Source organism: Phyllobates terribilis, unplaced genomic scaffold (genome assembly GCF_046119375.1).
Source record: "Phyllobates terribilis strain yellow unplaced genomic scaffold, ASM4611937v1 Scaffold_13__5_contigs__length_258822181, whole genome shotgun sequence".
In the NCBI taxonomy this organism is placed as follows: Eukaryota; Metazoa; Chordata; class Amphibia; order Anura; family Dendrobatidae; genus Phyllobates; species Phyllobates terribilis.
The window spans coordinates 162,891,822-162,908,493 of record NW_027362773.1 but is presented as its reverse complement, the minus strand read 5'-3'; the positions used below and the strand labels follow the sequence as shown (position 1 = coordinate 162,908,493).

General features: G+C 46.3%; 1 protein-coding gene across 11 annotated transcripts in view; it reads left to right on the top strand.

Moving 5' to 3' along the window:
* The window catches only part of PPFIBP2 (PPFIA binding protein 2), a 226,112-nt gene that overhangs the window by 91,977 nt on the left and 117,463 nt on the right, over nucleotides 1-16,672 (top strand). Inside the window, exon 1 of one of the 11 annotated variants that reach the window (XM_073659000.1) lies at nucleotides 7,508-8,104. The exons of the other annotated variants lie outside the window; for them this stretch is intronic. Coding sequence (XP_073515101.1) covers nucleotides 8,057-8,104 — 48 coding nt within the window. The 5' untranslated portion in view covers nucleotides 7,508-8,056. Of the gene's footprint in view, nucleotides 1-7,507; nucleotides 8,105-16,672 lie in introns of those variants that run through there. 11 annotated transcript variants of the gene reach the window in all.

Genomic DNA, 16,672 nt, shown 5'->3' with positions numbered 1-16,672 from the left:
CGTAGAAAGTGATAATGCCCCTTGTGCGTCCTCGTAGAAAGTGATAATGCCCCTTGTGCGTCCTCGTAGAAAGTGATAATGCCCCTTGTGCGTCCTCGTAGAAAGTGATAATGCCCCTTGTGCGTCCTCGTAGAAAGTGATAATGCCCCTTGTGCGTCCTCGTAGAAAGTGATAATGCCCCTTGTGCGTCCTCGTAGAAAGTGATAATGCCCCTTGTGCGTCCTCGTAGAAAGTGATAATGCCCCTTGTGCGTCCTCGTAGAAAGTGATAATGCCCCTTGTGCGTCCTCGTAGAAAGTGATATTGCCCCTTGTGGGTCCTCGTAGAAAGTGATAATGCCCCATGTGGGTCCTCGTAGAAAGTAATAAAGCCCCTTGTGGACCCTCGTAGAAAGTGATAAAGCCACTAGAGGGATCTCGTAGAAAGTAATAATGCCCCCTGTGGGTCCTCGTAGAAAGTGATAAAGCCCTTTGTGGGTCCTCGTAGAAAGTAATAATGCCCCTTGTGCGTCCTCGTAGAAAGTAATAATGCCCCTTGTGGGTCCTCGTAGAAAGTAATAAGGCCCCTTGTGGGCCCTCGTAGAAAGTAATAAGGCCCCTTGTGGGTCCTCGTAGAAAGTGATAATGCCCCTTGTGGGTCCTCGTAGAAAGTGATAATGCCCCTTGTGGGTCCTCGTAGAAAGTGATAATGCCCCTTGTGGGTCCTCGTAGAAAGTGATGATGCCCCTTGTGCGTCCTCGTAGAAAGTGATAATGCCCCTTGTGGGTTGTCGTAGAAAGTGATAATGCCCCTTGTGCGTCCTCGTAGAAAGTGATATTGCCCCTTGTGGGTCCTCAAAAAAAGTAATAAAGCCCCTTGTGGACCCTCGTAGAAAGTGATAAAGCCACTAGAGGGATCTCGTAGAAAGTGATAAAGCCACTAGAGGGATCTCGTAGAAAGTGATAAAGCCCTTTGTGGGTCCTCGTAGAAAGTAGTAATGCCCATTGTGGGTCCTCGTAGAAAGTAATAATGCCCATTGTGGGTCCTCGTAGAAAGTAATAATGCCCCTTGTGGGTTCTCATTAGAAAGTAATAAAGCCCCTTGTGCGTCCTCATAGAAAGTAATAATGCCCCTTGTGGGTCCTCGTAGAAAGTAATAAGGCCCCTTGTGGGCCCTCGTAGAAAGTAATAATGCCCCTTGTGGGTCCTCGTAGAAAGTGATAATGCCCCTTGTGGGTCCTCTTGGAAAGTGATAATGCCCCTTGTGGGTCCTCTTGGAAAGTGATAATGCCCCTTGTGGGTCCTCTTGGAAAGTGATAATGCCCCTTGTGCGTCCTCGTAGAAAGTGATAATGCCCCTTGTGGGTCCTCGTAGAAAGTGATAATGCCCCTTGTGCGTCCTCGTAGAAAGTGATAATGCCCCTTGTGCGTCCTTGTAGAAAGTGATAATGCCCCTTGTGCGTCCTCGTAGAAAGTGATAATGCCCCTTGTGCGTCCTCGTAGAAAGTGATAATGCCCCTTGTGCGTCCTCGTAGAAAGTGATAATGCCCCTTGTGCGTCCTCGTAGAAAGTGATAATGCCCCTTGTGCGTCCTCGTAGAAAGTGATAATGCCCCTTGTGCGTCCTCGTAGAAAGTGATAATGCCCCTTGTGCGTCCTCGTAGAAAGTGATAATGCCCCTTGTGCGTCCTCGTAGAAAGTGATATTGCCCCTTGTGGGTTCTCGTAGAAAGTGATAATGCCCCTTGTGCGTCCTCGTAGAAAGTGATAATGTCCCTTGTCCGTCCTCGTAAAAAGTTATAAAGCCCTTTGTGGGTCTTTGTAGAAAGTAATAAGGCCTCTTTTTTATCTACATAAAAGTACTGTTGCACTTTATCTGCCCTATAAAAAGTGATACTATCCCCTGCGTTCCACCCTAGAAAGCAATAATGCCCCCTAAAGAGCCATAATGAACCTGTGTGCACCCTTAAAATCGAAAATGGTCCTGTGGGCTCCAAAAAAGTAATGTGTGATACCACACAATAAAAAAAATCCCGTCTTTGGTCTCCAGAAATAAATTACACTTTCTACTTGCTTAACCCTGAATACAAGGACACGGATACGGCTGAAAGTCATTTGCCCAAAGACCTGGGACACTGAGCCAGAAGGTGAGGGCAAATTCCGGGCTATCCCCGGCCAGGAAGGACCGGGTTTATGTAAGATGCTGTCATGGGTGACTGCTGCTAAGGATGACCACCTAAACCTTGAGGACCGTGTACATTAGTAGCTGGGGGGTTTGTACAGTGGAAGATTCTACAATGACTCCTTGTCCTGCCACGTTCATTACAAATGGCTCAATCTAAACCTCTTCCCGGCCTCCAAAAGGCTCATTGATTTGCTAAGAATTCTATAATTGTGTTTTGCTGGTCACGGGAACCTTATTATCCTTCCCGTGCTTTCATAGCAGATCTAAGCAGATTTGCCGATTCTGGACGTTCAGAAAAGCTAGAACCATGTTGGCTGTTAATTTATTTACAGCGCATCTGTATAAGAGTATGCTATAGCAGCGATGGTAAAGCTGTAATACCACAGACCGCCATGGACAGGTGGTTCTGATACAAGGCAGCCATGTTTCTTTAGGATTGTACAATAACTTTCAGATCAGGTTTACAGAAGCTGTGATGGCACAAACTTTAGACTAAAAGACCGGCATCAGAACGTGAGTAACCTGGGCAAGTACTGAGGCCCAAGGCACCTGGGGAGCCCACTCCGCTCATTATTATCCATGGCCGATGAGCGCATGTATGTATGGAGAGAGGGTCCAGGGCTGTGTTATACCTCCAGCACCCGAGTATAAGTGCTGCGATCAGAGCAGTTTAACCCCTTATTCGCCGCTGGCAATAGTCATGGCGGCATTTAGGAGGCTGGAAATGGGGGAGGTGCCACTTCCGAAGCCCAACATCCCCAGTCCTTGCAATATGACAGCGAGGTGCTGACGGCATTTTTTTGGCCACCGCGTCTGCCATGTTTGTTTACGGCTTCACAGGTGATTGGTAATTTTACAATAAAAAAAAATGGAAAGAAATGTTTTGGCTATATCGTTTGGGAACATTATATCCAAATGGATTGAATGATATCATAGATAGAGTTTAAACGTTGTTTTTTTTATTTTTTGGGGATTTTTTTTTTTTATTTCTTGCATTCATGTTGATAAGAATGTGGTTTCAAAAGCTGGACCAATTAGCGGGTGTGTTCCTGAACCTTGTCCACACCCCAAGTTTCTGAGGCTGGGATAAAAGGTTTGCTACCATATATAAGTGTGATTGAATTTTTATACTAGTAGGATTTGTACTGTGTTTTTATGATTCCTGAAGAAGGATCTATATTGTATCCGAAACGCGTTATCTCCTCTATTTTAACTTATCAAGTAAAAAAATGGATGTGATTAATGGGAAGCGCTGCCGTGCTGGATATACTCTTCTGGATTTACTCATCCTTTGTGAGCCTATGTCTGGCTCTTTCACTTGGATCCACCCGAGGCAAGTTGTAAGCCCCGTCCATTGAAAAGTATCCCAGAAGGGGGTTTGAGGATACATAGTCCAAAGCTATATCCGTCTTCTATCAGGTGAGTTCATGAAATTGTGCACCCATCAAAGACTATAGTATTGTGTTTACGCACTTAGGGCTCCACGATTTGTCTATTCTTCTCTCCCAAACAGGGGGTTTTTTTCGTATTTTTTTTTTTTGCCACTTTGCCTCCCAAAATATGGAATAATATAGATCAGAAAGTTGTACGGACCCCAAAATGGTGGTAATAAAACTAGAAGCTCTTACTGAAAAAAAGTGAGCCCCAATACAAGAGAGGAAAAATTGAAGGCGAAGAGGGGCCCATAAAGAGTGTACGGGCTGGAGTACGTCTGGCGCCGGCCCTTTGGCTGTCCTTAGTCCCAGAAGTAGGGACCGAAAAGCATCTCAACATTTATTTTTATTTTACCCGTCATAAAAGAGAATGATAACACTAACACTAGAAACTTCTCTGTTCAGCTGCACAGCTTGAAGTTCATGAGACCTAATGCAAAATCTACAACAAGGCCCCGACCTCTCCCCGGCCTGTGTGTGACTACAACGGCTGCACCAGCTAGAGTTACGGCTGTCTCTGATGTCCATAGCAACCAATCACAGCGCAGCTTTCATTTTCTAAGGACCCAGTGAGGGATAAAAGCTGTGCTGTGATTGGTTGCTATGGCGGAGACTTTTTTTTTTTCCTTAGAAACTGTCATAAATCTGTAACTGAAATGTACAAAATCCCCTCGTATAGAAGTGTAGATACTGATGGTCTATACGGTGAATGTAAGGAGAAGTGTCTCTAAGATGACATATATAATTTAAAAGGGTTGTCTGAGTCCAATAAACATGACCGCACCTCAGCTGTCCATGGGTTGTGTGCGGTATTATTGCCCGCCACATTGTAGTGAATGGCACTAAGCTGTAATACAGCACACAACCTGTGGACAGATGCGGCGCCATGTTTTTACATCCACTTCTTCACATTTAATGAGGCCTCCTATTGACTTCTGATCAAAAGCTAATGACGCGCCCCCTGGGCCGTGGGGTACTCTGCAGCCGGGCCTATGGATGCCAGTGGGGGATATCACGGTGGCTGGCCCGGTCCGTGGCCCAGGGCGGTCAACAAAAAGGGGATTTGTTATTTATATGGGGTTTGTATTTTTTGGAAGTGTTCGTGACGCCACCTGTGGAATGCAGCCAAAGGGTGCCGCCGCTGCGGAGCAGTCCTCTGAAGCTGGTGTTACTGCAGCAGGGATGGTGTGGCTCTCCACAGGTAGAGCTGGCTCCAGGGCAGTGTAGATATCGTTGGTTGCGCTGGGCATTGTATTGCAGGGGGAAAGATGGCGCAGCTGAAAGAATGGACGGAGGCAGTGCGGTGCAGTCATCAGAGTCTTTACTCACAGTTCTTATGTAAGTTCCACAGATGGCACTGTACAGTTGTCAGCCTCCCACATCGCGCTGCGTTCACCAGACCGGGGGTTCAGCTCTTCCTCGGGCAGGTTAGGAGTACCTGACGGAACCTCTCTTTCTTGTGTCCCTCTCTAGACCGTCTTCATGCTGGGTCTTCTCCCTCCTGCCCTGCGCTTCCCCACTCTCAGTCCCGCTCGGGTGCTCTGAAGTCCCTCCTGTCAAACTGGAGTTCCTGGACCTGCTTGACCCTCACAGAGATTAGAATGAGGCTTTGGCAACTGGACTAAGAAAGCTAGAAGCCTCCGGTTTTTTTCGTCTTCTATCAGCCGAACAGGTGACGCTTGAAATCCGTAGAGATCCCCCCTCCTAACAGCGGCTGTGTGCGACAAGGGGAGGACGGTTTCCATTACACCCCGCGCTGAGCAGCGAGAGGCCCAGACTTCTGTATATAAATGGTCATGAGCCGCGGGTGCTCGGCTGTGCTGGAGAGGCGTCTGCACGCTCCGGCTCGTTTTCCATTACTGTATGAGGAAGTATAAAATATACAACTACAATAGCAGAATCCGCCATAAAAAAGGCAGAGGACAAAGTGACGCATGTGAGATGGTGGTGGGACATTTTTTTTTTTTTTTTTCAGGCGTAAACATATGTGACTACTGAAAACCCCATATAGAGCTACACGCTGCCCATAGACTCCAAGCAAAACAACAAATGTACATTAGACGGTACATATCCTTGGTAGGAAGTCCACTTTTGCTTTCTGGTGGTATTTCACACTTGTTTGCTCGCCCCAATCCTTTACTGAGACCACACTTTTCAAGTTGGCCATCTTAGAAGAAGTTTTCAGTGGAGCATGCCCAATGGATTGACAGAAATATTCATAGGTGGCCATTCTCCTTTTTGAGGGGACGCCCCCTCCGTATCCCGTTCTACACCCTCTTGACCTCCGTATCCCGTTCTACACCCTCTTGACCTCCGTATCCCGTTCTACACCCTCTTGACCTCCGTATCTCGTTCTACACCCTCTTGAAAGAGCTATTGGACAACAGAGTTTCATCTAATGAGCCGGTATCCCAGAGTCGGACATAAGAGACCTTCTGGTAGCCCTCATTGCTACGAGGTTTTTGGTAGCTTCCAAGGAAATTTGACATTCCTCCCAGACCCCGGGATGTCACCTTTTGCCAGGAGCTGGCAAGTATAACTAAAACTCTTGGTCCGACCTCCTACTCCCAAATTTGCAGAATCTGTAGGTTAGGTGGTCTCACAACCCATTAGAAAGGAGCTTGAGCCCGACTAGAGCTGGGTCCAGGTGTAGCTTTGAAGATCCCAGTTCTTGATCACCTACTATGTACATTTTTGCCAACGACCTCCTGGGAGCCTTCTGAATCCTGGGTGAAAGCACGGCTTCAGGATGGCTGCGTTGGTTTGGCACTCTCATGCTCCTTCATCAGATCTCACTAAAAGCTGCCAACAGTCCCAAATTTGCTGGTACTCTCTCGATTTTGCAAATACAAATCCCAACAAATTTAAGTCTAATTCCAAAATGGGATGAGGTTATGCAAACCCAGTATAAAAGTGTGAGGATACGCTCTGATACCTCTGTACTTTACTTAACCAGGGCCCTGCCGTAGATCCCATAACCATGGCTTAGGCCCCCTCCGTGTGATACACCCATGGCCTCGAGTATGGATACATGGATGCTTTGTTATATTTTCTAAGTACGACAAGCTGAAACTTCCTCACAATAGTCGCAATTTGGTGGATTTGTGTCACACCCTTTAACGAGGACCTGTCACGTCAGGGATCTTTATTCCCACTATTTCCACATGCTCCCTGCAGATTATTGACCCTGTCAATCGTGTAAGGTGACTGCATCGGAGCGTCTGTGACTGATTTTTGTATATTTGATATGTTGTGGTGGTTGGCACTATTATCAGCAGCTCTGGGGTCCTGGATTCAGACCCAGATAAAGGCAACATTTCATTTGCATTACTTGTTAAACATCAAAATGGACAAGCCCTAGACCACCAGAGTGTGAGCTACTGATATCTAACATACTGCGAATAAAAATGTTCAATGGGACCACCGGAGATCAGGTGTAATTTGTGGATAACCTGGAACCAATTGTTTAATTTCCCTGCAGCACCTCCTCAGGTGAAATGAAGAATTACATATTTTTTTTTAGTCAAAGAGCTGCATTCTGCAGCCATTCTCTGCTCTTGATAATAGACAAGGGTCCTGAACTATATTTGAAAATTAAGATTTTCCTTCTTTCTGATGGCATCCATTCCAATTTTACTATAAAAAAAAAATAAAAAATCTGACGAGTAATATAGAAACAAATAAATGCAGGCAAGTTATCATGAAAACGCCTCCTTTAAACATGAAGTGCAAACACTGTGTCACCATGCTCGTGAAAAGAAAAAAAATTAGGAAAAAGTGGCTACGTGCTATGGTGGCAAATTTTTCTTAGTTTTGGCCAATTTTTACAACCGAGATCTATTGATCTTCATTTTGAAATGTGTCCAATGTGGTTTTCCTCCAGCTTGGGAGACAGAGGTGTTTACTTAAACGTCTCTTTGTCCCTCGTCTCACACACAGCACAACAGGAGGACTGAGGGATCACGTTGCAGGGGCTGCTGTAAGGCTTCGCAGTATCTGGCAGGAGAGCAAGGCGATGAGAAGTGACATTGGAGGCAGCAGCAAAAGTACAGACAGGAAATAGGGGGTCTTGGAGTAATGAGTTCCAGTCACCCATCACTCTGAAGACCAGAGACGGGGCAGGCATCCTCGCAAAAAATAGTTGTCTGCTGACTCCTTGGCAATATTTAGCTTCGGTGCTGGAGGTAACAGGCGGTTCCTGCTTGTTGTCCAACCGGTCGTATGATATTTGTTAGGATTTATTACCCAGTATTAGGAAGACTGAATCATACAGCAGGCTTAGGATAATTCACCCCGTGAGCAGCGCTCCGTAGACAGCCCCGGGGGGCCGCAACCGGCGTAGACTGTGATCAGAGTCTTCCAACTTTGGGAAAAAAAAAAAGGGGAACCTACGAGACGTCAGAACAAAGACCATGTCTCCAGCCAAGAGACAAACGAGGTTTCCGAAGGCAATGTGATTTGCGAAATGGACGTTGAAATCGATATTTACAAACACTTCTCGTGGCTCCGGAGGGTAAGTCCGCTCTGCGGGGCCCGCTCCGGGTCTCCTTACCTACTTACTTAACATTTTACCAGCGTTCATTAATTTTCCATGAGTTTTAATTGAAAAGAGCTGCGTTGTCACGTAGGGGGTAATCCGGAGAAGGCGAATAATGTTCATGTGATTTACTTCTCGTCCTCCGATGTCTGTTTAGTGAGGCTGAAACCAATGCGGCAGCGGCTCCCGGTCTGGGATATTTCTTTGCAGAACAGATATTCTGGGGTGTGAATATTACACGCTGCCGCCATCCGTGCTGATCCCGGGGACCGGGTAGAATACGGTTTATTATGAGGCTTTTTCTGCGCTTTTTTTTTTTCGGTCTAATGTATGTTTGAGATGTGGATTCTGTGCTGGAGGGAACCCGGATATACCGGATATTTATTGCCCATCTCGTCGGTACGCCATAAATGTATTGGGTGGGAACACCCCTATAATGACCTGAGCTGACAGAATCATCGGGGTCTATAATGCTGTCAGTTTAGGTCCTAAAACCCAAAGTCAGGACGGGACAGTCAGGCCATAATAGGGGCGTAGAAATGGACCCATAATGACGCTTGTATCAAACTGGCCCAGGACTGCTAAGCCCCCCTGAGCACCATCCCACCCAGTGTGCGCCGTCATTGGGCATTCGGCCTCGCGTCTCCCGCTGCTTACTGTAAATAAAGCTTATTGATAACTGGAGCTGTCTCTGCACTGACACTGTTTGTTGTAAATAAAGTTTATTGACATAAGATTTCTGCGCTGATGCCCTTTACTTGGATTTAGTTGCCGTGGTTACTTGTTGAGCCTTGTTTATTGTAAATAAAGTTGATTGATATGAGGAGGAAAAGTCGCCGTCCCGTAGATCTGATCTCCAGGAGCAAACGAATGCGGCTGCCGGTTATAAATGATCCATCATATATTATATCACACGGGCGGGATCCGTTTTGAAGTCGCATAACTTTATCGGTATTCGTGTATATGGGTCAGATCAGCGTTGGTTTCTGGGGCACAGAGGGTTAATCTCGGGCCTGTTGAGGGCATTCAGGAGCAGGGCGGCAGTGTGTCCTCCTCCTGTAGGTTCTTCTGCCCAACCTGTTTTCTATTTATACCGTTCTGCAAAGGTGAGCGCCATGTGTAGTGCCGGACGGCGGGTGATAAAGGGAGAGCGGCGGAGGCGGCCGCTAGTCGTCTGCTTCTCTCCGCTTTCTTTCTTTCTTTTTTTTGCTTTTTTAATGTACGGTAATCGTAAGCAGCTGGACGATTGAGGAGCTGAGGATGTAATTGTATGTCTGGGCACAAGCCATATATATATATTATAGTGTGTGTATATGTGTGTATGTATATGTGTGTGTATGTATGTATGTATGTATATATATATATATATATATATATATATATATATATATATATATATATATATACATGCACGCGCACACACACATATTATATATATATATATATATATATATATATATATATATATATATATATATATATATATATATATATATATATATATATATATATATATATATATATATATATATAGTATATGACTCACAGCACCGCACATATACATACTCTGCATATAGACACATATATATATATATATATATATATATATATATATATATATATATATATATATATATATATATATACAGTATATGACTCACAGCACCGCACATATACATACTTTGCATATAGACACGTGATATATAGATACGCGGCATATCTGGGCACACTGTGTATGTATGTATATACAGTATATTGCACATAGAGACTTTATATACAGAGATACATTGCATTGGCAGATAAACCTGCTGTATATATGGGGACATTGTGTGTGTGTGTATATATATGTATGTATACACTATATTTATGGGTACACTACATATAGCCAGACTACGGTGTGTATATTAGTGCATATATAGACACACAATGAGCACGCAGCATATATACATATGGTGCATATATAAGTGCACTGCATATCTGGCCACACTACATGTAAACACTATATATATATATATATATATATATATATATATATATATATATATATATATATATATATATATATATATATATATATATATATATATATATATATATATATACACTCTGCACATACAGCCCAGGACTTGAGGACAGTGAGAGGATGAGCCCAGGAGCCCCAGTATAACGACAGCCATATTGTTTCTTTTATTATCGGGGTATATCAGTAGTGATGACCTGGCAGCTCTCTCTCTGTTGGGCACAGTCTGTTCTGTCCAAAATGTAATCATGGAATAGGAAATGACCCGTCTGTCACCTGGGAAAGTTTTCTTTAGCATGACCGGGTGCCAAGACGTAACTCAATGACTGAGCCTCTGCAGGGGGTGGTGACCCGGGGCCAAGGACCACATACGTCTTGTACTGAAGTAGGGAAATAAGGACAGTGGCCCCGGCCTCTTCTCACTTTTCCTCTCCATTTCCCTCCTCGGTGACCTGATCTGACAGAGCTGAGCTGCAATACCAGACTTGGCCCATGGATAAGAGTGGCGCTGTTTGTGGGGTAAAAAGTGGCGCCTAGCAGTTATGAGCATGCAGTAGTCCGGTATGGTAATGCGGCGCTCCTAGGGGTCTTTAGGACCATATTTTATGTAGCTCTGATTTCATTCAGCTCCTATGGTTGGTCTTTCTGCCGGAGTCCCTTGTATTCTCGCTCGTGGGCATGGCGCCGGTAACTCTTCTCTGCCTATGATGTGATGCTGTCTGCTCTTTTTAGGAACACCGCACCTGGGTGTAGGTGAGGCTGCGGATCTCCGCTCCAGCTATCCCAGATATGCGGCTCGCACACCATTATGTCATCCAGGGCAGGGCATTTTGGGACAATGTCGTATTGTAGGGAAAGGAATGAAGACGAGCAAGATTCTGAGACATGGAGACAGGCGGAGCGGGACCTGGCGATGATGGAGGAACCATGAGTAGATGGTGCAAGACCGACAGTGACCTGTAGATACGACGGCGGTGTAAGATGACAGACGCTCCAACCCCAGTGGTGGGTGGTGGACCGGCCGGGTCATTACTGGTCCAGTCCAGGGCCTCATATAGGGATCGGGACCCCTATATGAGCTAAAGCTGGAACTGCATCTACACAACATTTACCTCTATGGAAAGCCTGTCTGATCCCGGTGTCATCTGATGGGCGCCGTGAGACCCCTCGATCAGGAGGTTTCTGCAGGACCCTCTAGCTTTCCACCTCCAAGTCTTGGTCTGTAAGAGATCCCCCAATAGCGTCACTGGGTGTTTTCTGATCATCAGTTTTTTGAGGAGTCAGAAGTAATGTGTGTTATTACAAAAACTGTAAATGTAATTGTGGTGCTATCACCCTGCAGGGCGGTTTCATCCGTTTTATAGTTCCAGGTACCGCGGCGGAGGATTCGGTACTCGGATATTTGGGCGCAGCCTTTCCCACTTATTAATAGAATAGAGGAATGTGGGTGACTGCGGCCGGACGCCGAGCGAGGATGGACGTGCTGCGTTAGAGCATTACACGCTGCATTGTTTCTGTGCTTTTACTAGAAAGATTCCAATCTAAAAGCCCCAAATAGTGCAATGCTTAGCGTGCCAGGATCTGCCACAAGGTGGTGCTGTGCTACACAAGGACTGAAGTCTGCAGATGGAGCTGGATTCAGTGCAGCGATACTTACTGCTTCCAAACTGTGCGCTCTGTGACTCGGACAGTGGCCTCACACTTCACCACAGCAGTGAAATGTAGCATCACATGTTCACGGCTGTAAAAAAGAGAGACATTTACACCAGTCAAATACATAATACATGGCCATACAACCCCATTACCTGAATAAGACCTACTCTTTACGTTTTTCTATCTTACATCCTGTATTATACTCCAGAGCTGCACTCACTATTCTGCTGGTGCAGTCACTGTGTACATACATTACATTACTGATCCTGAGTTACATCCTGTATTATACCCCAGAGCTGCACTCACTATTCTGCTGGTGCAGTCACTGTGTACATACATTACATTACTGATCCTGAGTTACCTCCTGTATTATGCTCCAGAGCTGCACTCACTATTCTGCTGGTGCAGTCACTATGTACATACATTACATTACTGATCCTGAGTTACATCCTGTATTATACTCCAGAGCTGCACTCACTATTCTGCTGGTGCAGTCACTCTGTACATACATTATATTACTGATCCTGAGTTACATCCTGTATTATACTCCAGAGCTGCACTCACTATTCTGCTGGTGCAGTCACTCTGTACATACATTATATTACTGATCCTGAGTTACATCCTGTATTATACTCCAGAGCTGCACTCACTATTCTGCTGGTGCAGTCACTATGTACATACATTACATTACTGATCCTGAGTTACATCCTGTATTATACTCCAGAGCTGCACTCACTATTCTGCTGGTGCAGTCACTGTGTACATACATTACATTACTGATCCTGAGTTACCTCCTGTATTATACTCCAGAGCTGCACTCACTATTCTGCTGGTGCCGTCTGTGCAACATTGAGACTACAAAGAATGCTGGGAGATTTCAGCTCTGGATCTACAGACTTGTGAATGAAGCTGTGGTCTATAATGCAAGATTAGTAGAAAATTGGTCATACAATCTATTCACAAAATGACTCCACTTTCTATGTACATTAATCTTGTACAGTACAGTCTTGAAGCTCATCAAGAGAATGCCAAGAGTGTGCAAAGCAGTCATCAAAGCAAAAGGTGGCTACTGTGAAGACCCTAGAATATAAGACATATTTTCAGTTGTTTCACACTTTTTTGTTAAGTATATAATTCCACATGTGGTAATTCATAGTTTTGATGCCTTCAGTGTGAATGTACAATGTTCATAGTTATGAAAATACAGAAAAATCTTTAAATGAGGAGGTGTGTCCAAACTTTTGGTCTGTACTGTGTATGTATGTATGTATATATATATATATGTATGTATGTATGTGTGTGTGTATATATATATATATATATATGTATGTAATGTATGTGTGTGTATATATATATATATATATATATATATATGTATGTAATATATCTATCTGTCCTTCTCCTTCCTCCCATAGGCTGCACGATCCTCAGACATGGAGGTGTGAGGAGACGTCTGATTAGAAGCACATGTCCTTCAGCCTTTGTTCTTGTAGAATAGTTATCTGTCCAAAATGCACATAAAACCCCAAAATGAGATATAAAGGACGGTGCGCCCTGTCTGTGCAGGTAGTCTGCTGATGGAGGGGACGCTGCGCCCTGTCTGTGCAGGTAGTCTGCGGATGGAGGGGACGCTGCGCCCTGTCTGTGCAGGTAGTCTGCTGATGGAGGGGACGCTGCGCCCTGTCTGTGCAGGTAGTCTGCTGATGGAGGGGACGCTGCGCCCTGTCTGTGCAGGTAGTCTGCTGATGGAGGGGACGCTGTGCCCTGTCTGTGCAGGTAGTCTTCGGATGGAGGGGACGCTGTGCCCTGTCTGTGCAGGTAGTCTGCGGGTGGAGGGGACACTGCGCCCTGTCTGTGCAGGCAGTCTGCTGATGGAGGGAACGCTGCGCCCTGTCTGTGCAGGTAGTCTGCGGATGGAGGGGACGCTGCGCCCTGTCTGTGCAGGTAGTCTGCGGATGGAGGGGACGCTGCGCCCTGTCTGTGCAGGTAGTCTGCGGATGGAGGGGACGCTGCGCCCTGTCTGTGCAGGTAGTCTGCGGATGGAGGGGACGCTGCGTCCTGTCTGTGCAGGTAGTCTGCGCATGGAGGGGACGCTGCGCCCTGTCTGTGCAGGTAGTCTGCGGATGGAGGGGACTCTGTGCCCTGTCTGTGCAGGTAGTCTGCGAATGGAGGGGACGCTGTGCCCTGTCTGTGTAGGTAGTCTGCGGATGGAGGGGACGCTGTGCCCTGTCTGTGTAGGTAGTCTGCGGATGGAGGGGACGCTGTGCCCTGTCTGTGCAGGTAGTCTGCGGATGGAGGGGACGCTGTGCCCTGTCTGTGCAGGTAGTCTGCGGATGGAGGGGACGCTGTGCCCTGTCTGTGCAGGTAGTCTGCGGATGGAGGGGACGCTGTGCCCTGTCTGTGCAGGTAGTCTGCGGATGGAGGGGACACTGTGCCCTGTCTGTGCAGGTAGTCTGCGAATGGAGGGGACGCTGTGCCCTGTCTGTGTAGGTAGTCTGCGGATGGAGGGGACGCTGTGCCCTGTCTGTGCAGGTAGTCTGCGGATGGAGGGGACGCTGTGCCCTGTCTGTGCAGGTAGTCTGCGGATGGAGGGGACGCTGTGCCCTGTCTGTGCACCGGTAAATGCTGACGTGTGGGGTTATCCTGTGTCCTCTGCAGGAATCTCTGCTCTTCAGTCCATAGCCTCGGATTTCCTGGGTGCAGATATATGGAAACATAATGGGACCCGGTAGCAATTAAAGCTGGGAATTGTTATCCAAATATTTATACTGCCATACAGTGCCTAAATAGTGCCAACATACATGCTTAAATAATGTCTGTCCAGTATCCAAATAGCTCTACCATTTATTGCCCACACAATATTGCCTTTCAATATCCAAATAAAACTCCCCTTCTCTGTCCAGATAAATCCCCACCTAAATAATTCTGCTATAATACTGCCATACAATCCCTAAATGATACCTATACTCAGTATCCAAATAGCACCAGTATATAATACCCCCACCTACTGTATCCTCACCCATCCCCTGTAGACTGTGAGCCCTCGCGGGCAGGGTCCTCGCTCCACCATACCACTGCACGACCAGCTCTACCCTCACCTACTGTATCCTCACCCATCCCCTGTAGACTGTGAGCCCTCGCGGGCAGGGTCCTCGCTCCACCATACCGCTGCACGACCAGCTCTACCCTCACCTACTGTATCCTCACCCATCCCTTGTAGACTGTGAGCCCTCGCGGGCAGGGTCCTCGCTCCACCATACCGCTGCACGACCAGCTCTACCCTCACCTACTGTATCCTCACCCATCCCCTGTAGATTGTGAGCCCTCGCGGGCAGGGTCCTCGCTCCACCATACCACTGCACGACCAGCTCTACCCTCACATACTGTATCCTCACCCATCCCTTGTAGACTGTGAGCCCTCGCGGGCAGGGTCCTCGCTCCACCATACCGCTGTACGACCAGCTCTACCTTCACCTACTGTATCCTCACCCATCCCCTGTAGACTGTGAGCCCTCGCGGGCAGAGTCCTCGCTCCTCCTGTACCTGTCAGTGACTTCTATTGTTCAAGATTATTGTAATTGTTTTTGCTATGTATACCCCGATCACATGTAAAGCGCCATGGAATAAATGGCGCGATAATAATAAATAATCATAATAATACCCAGATAACATGGCCATACATTTCATTCCTGTAATAATGTCCAAAAAAAGCTGCTCAGTGTCCAAAATAATACACCATACAATTCCTAAATAATTCTCCTATACAGTGGTAGCATAATACTACTATGCAATAATACCTCTCTACAGTATCTATATAGTGCTAATACATGCTGACCATATAATATTGTGCAGACAATACTGCCATTCAATACCCAAATAAAACTGCCCTTCAGCTTCCAAATAACCGAACAATCCTAAGTAATTCTCTTAAGCATTGCAAACATAATTTTGGTATATAAGCCCCAAATAATACTAATAGTGCCATATACAAGTCAGGTAATCGTGCCAGATGCAGCCCGCGTAACACTGCTATGTGATCCCCACATAATAATCCAGTCCAGCTTCCGAATAATACTGCCATATACCCTGGATACTGCTTAGATTGAGGAATTCCCGCCCTCGGCGCTGCCTGAGTGCAGAGGTCCTGGACTTTCCCCACCACAGCTCCTGCACTTTGCAGCTTTTCTGCTTGGGAAGTTCCCGCACCCCGTTGCCGGTTGTTTGCCGGGGTTCACACCCCTGCACTTTGTATCTCGTCAGCCCTAGATTCCCAGCTGTTGAGGCGCGTGGTCGTCCACTATTCTTCAGTAAGGATGGGGACGCAGGGCGCCCCCAGTCATCCTACGTTAGAGCGCCTGCAGGTGGTCCTTGCCTTTATGGATGGCGGTCACGTTCCTGCTCAGACCGGGCTCCTGGTATCTTGGATACTGTTTGTACGGATTATCTTGTTGATTCAGTTCTGTGTTTTCTGCTTTTATTTCTTGAGAGATTTAATGAAAATCAAACAAACGATTCAATCATGTCATCCAAGATGTCGTCTTCAATCTGAGGCCGTAAATGCTGCCGGGATCGTCCTCCGCTTACAGCACTAAGGGTTATCCCCATCTTCGTAGATGGAAATTGACGGATGCTTCTAGTAAATATAAGCACTTTTGCAACTTACCACCTTGCAGTCGTATTTTAGATATTCATTTTTTTCTTGTTGCCTAAGAGACCGACCACCGCTGCTGTCTAACTTGTAAGCACTGTGCTGAAGCTGGCCGGGATTTGGAGGTAACGGCTTGCACCAGTAATCCTGGCCCAGCTTTACAACAGTGCTTACAAGCTCAATAGAAGAGAGCTTGTAAGCACCGCGCATGTTCTCCTTTCCA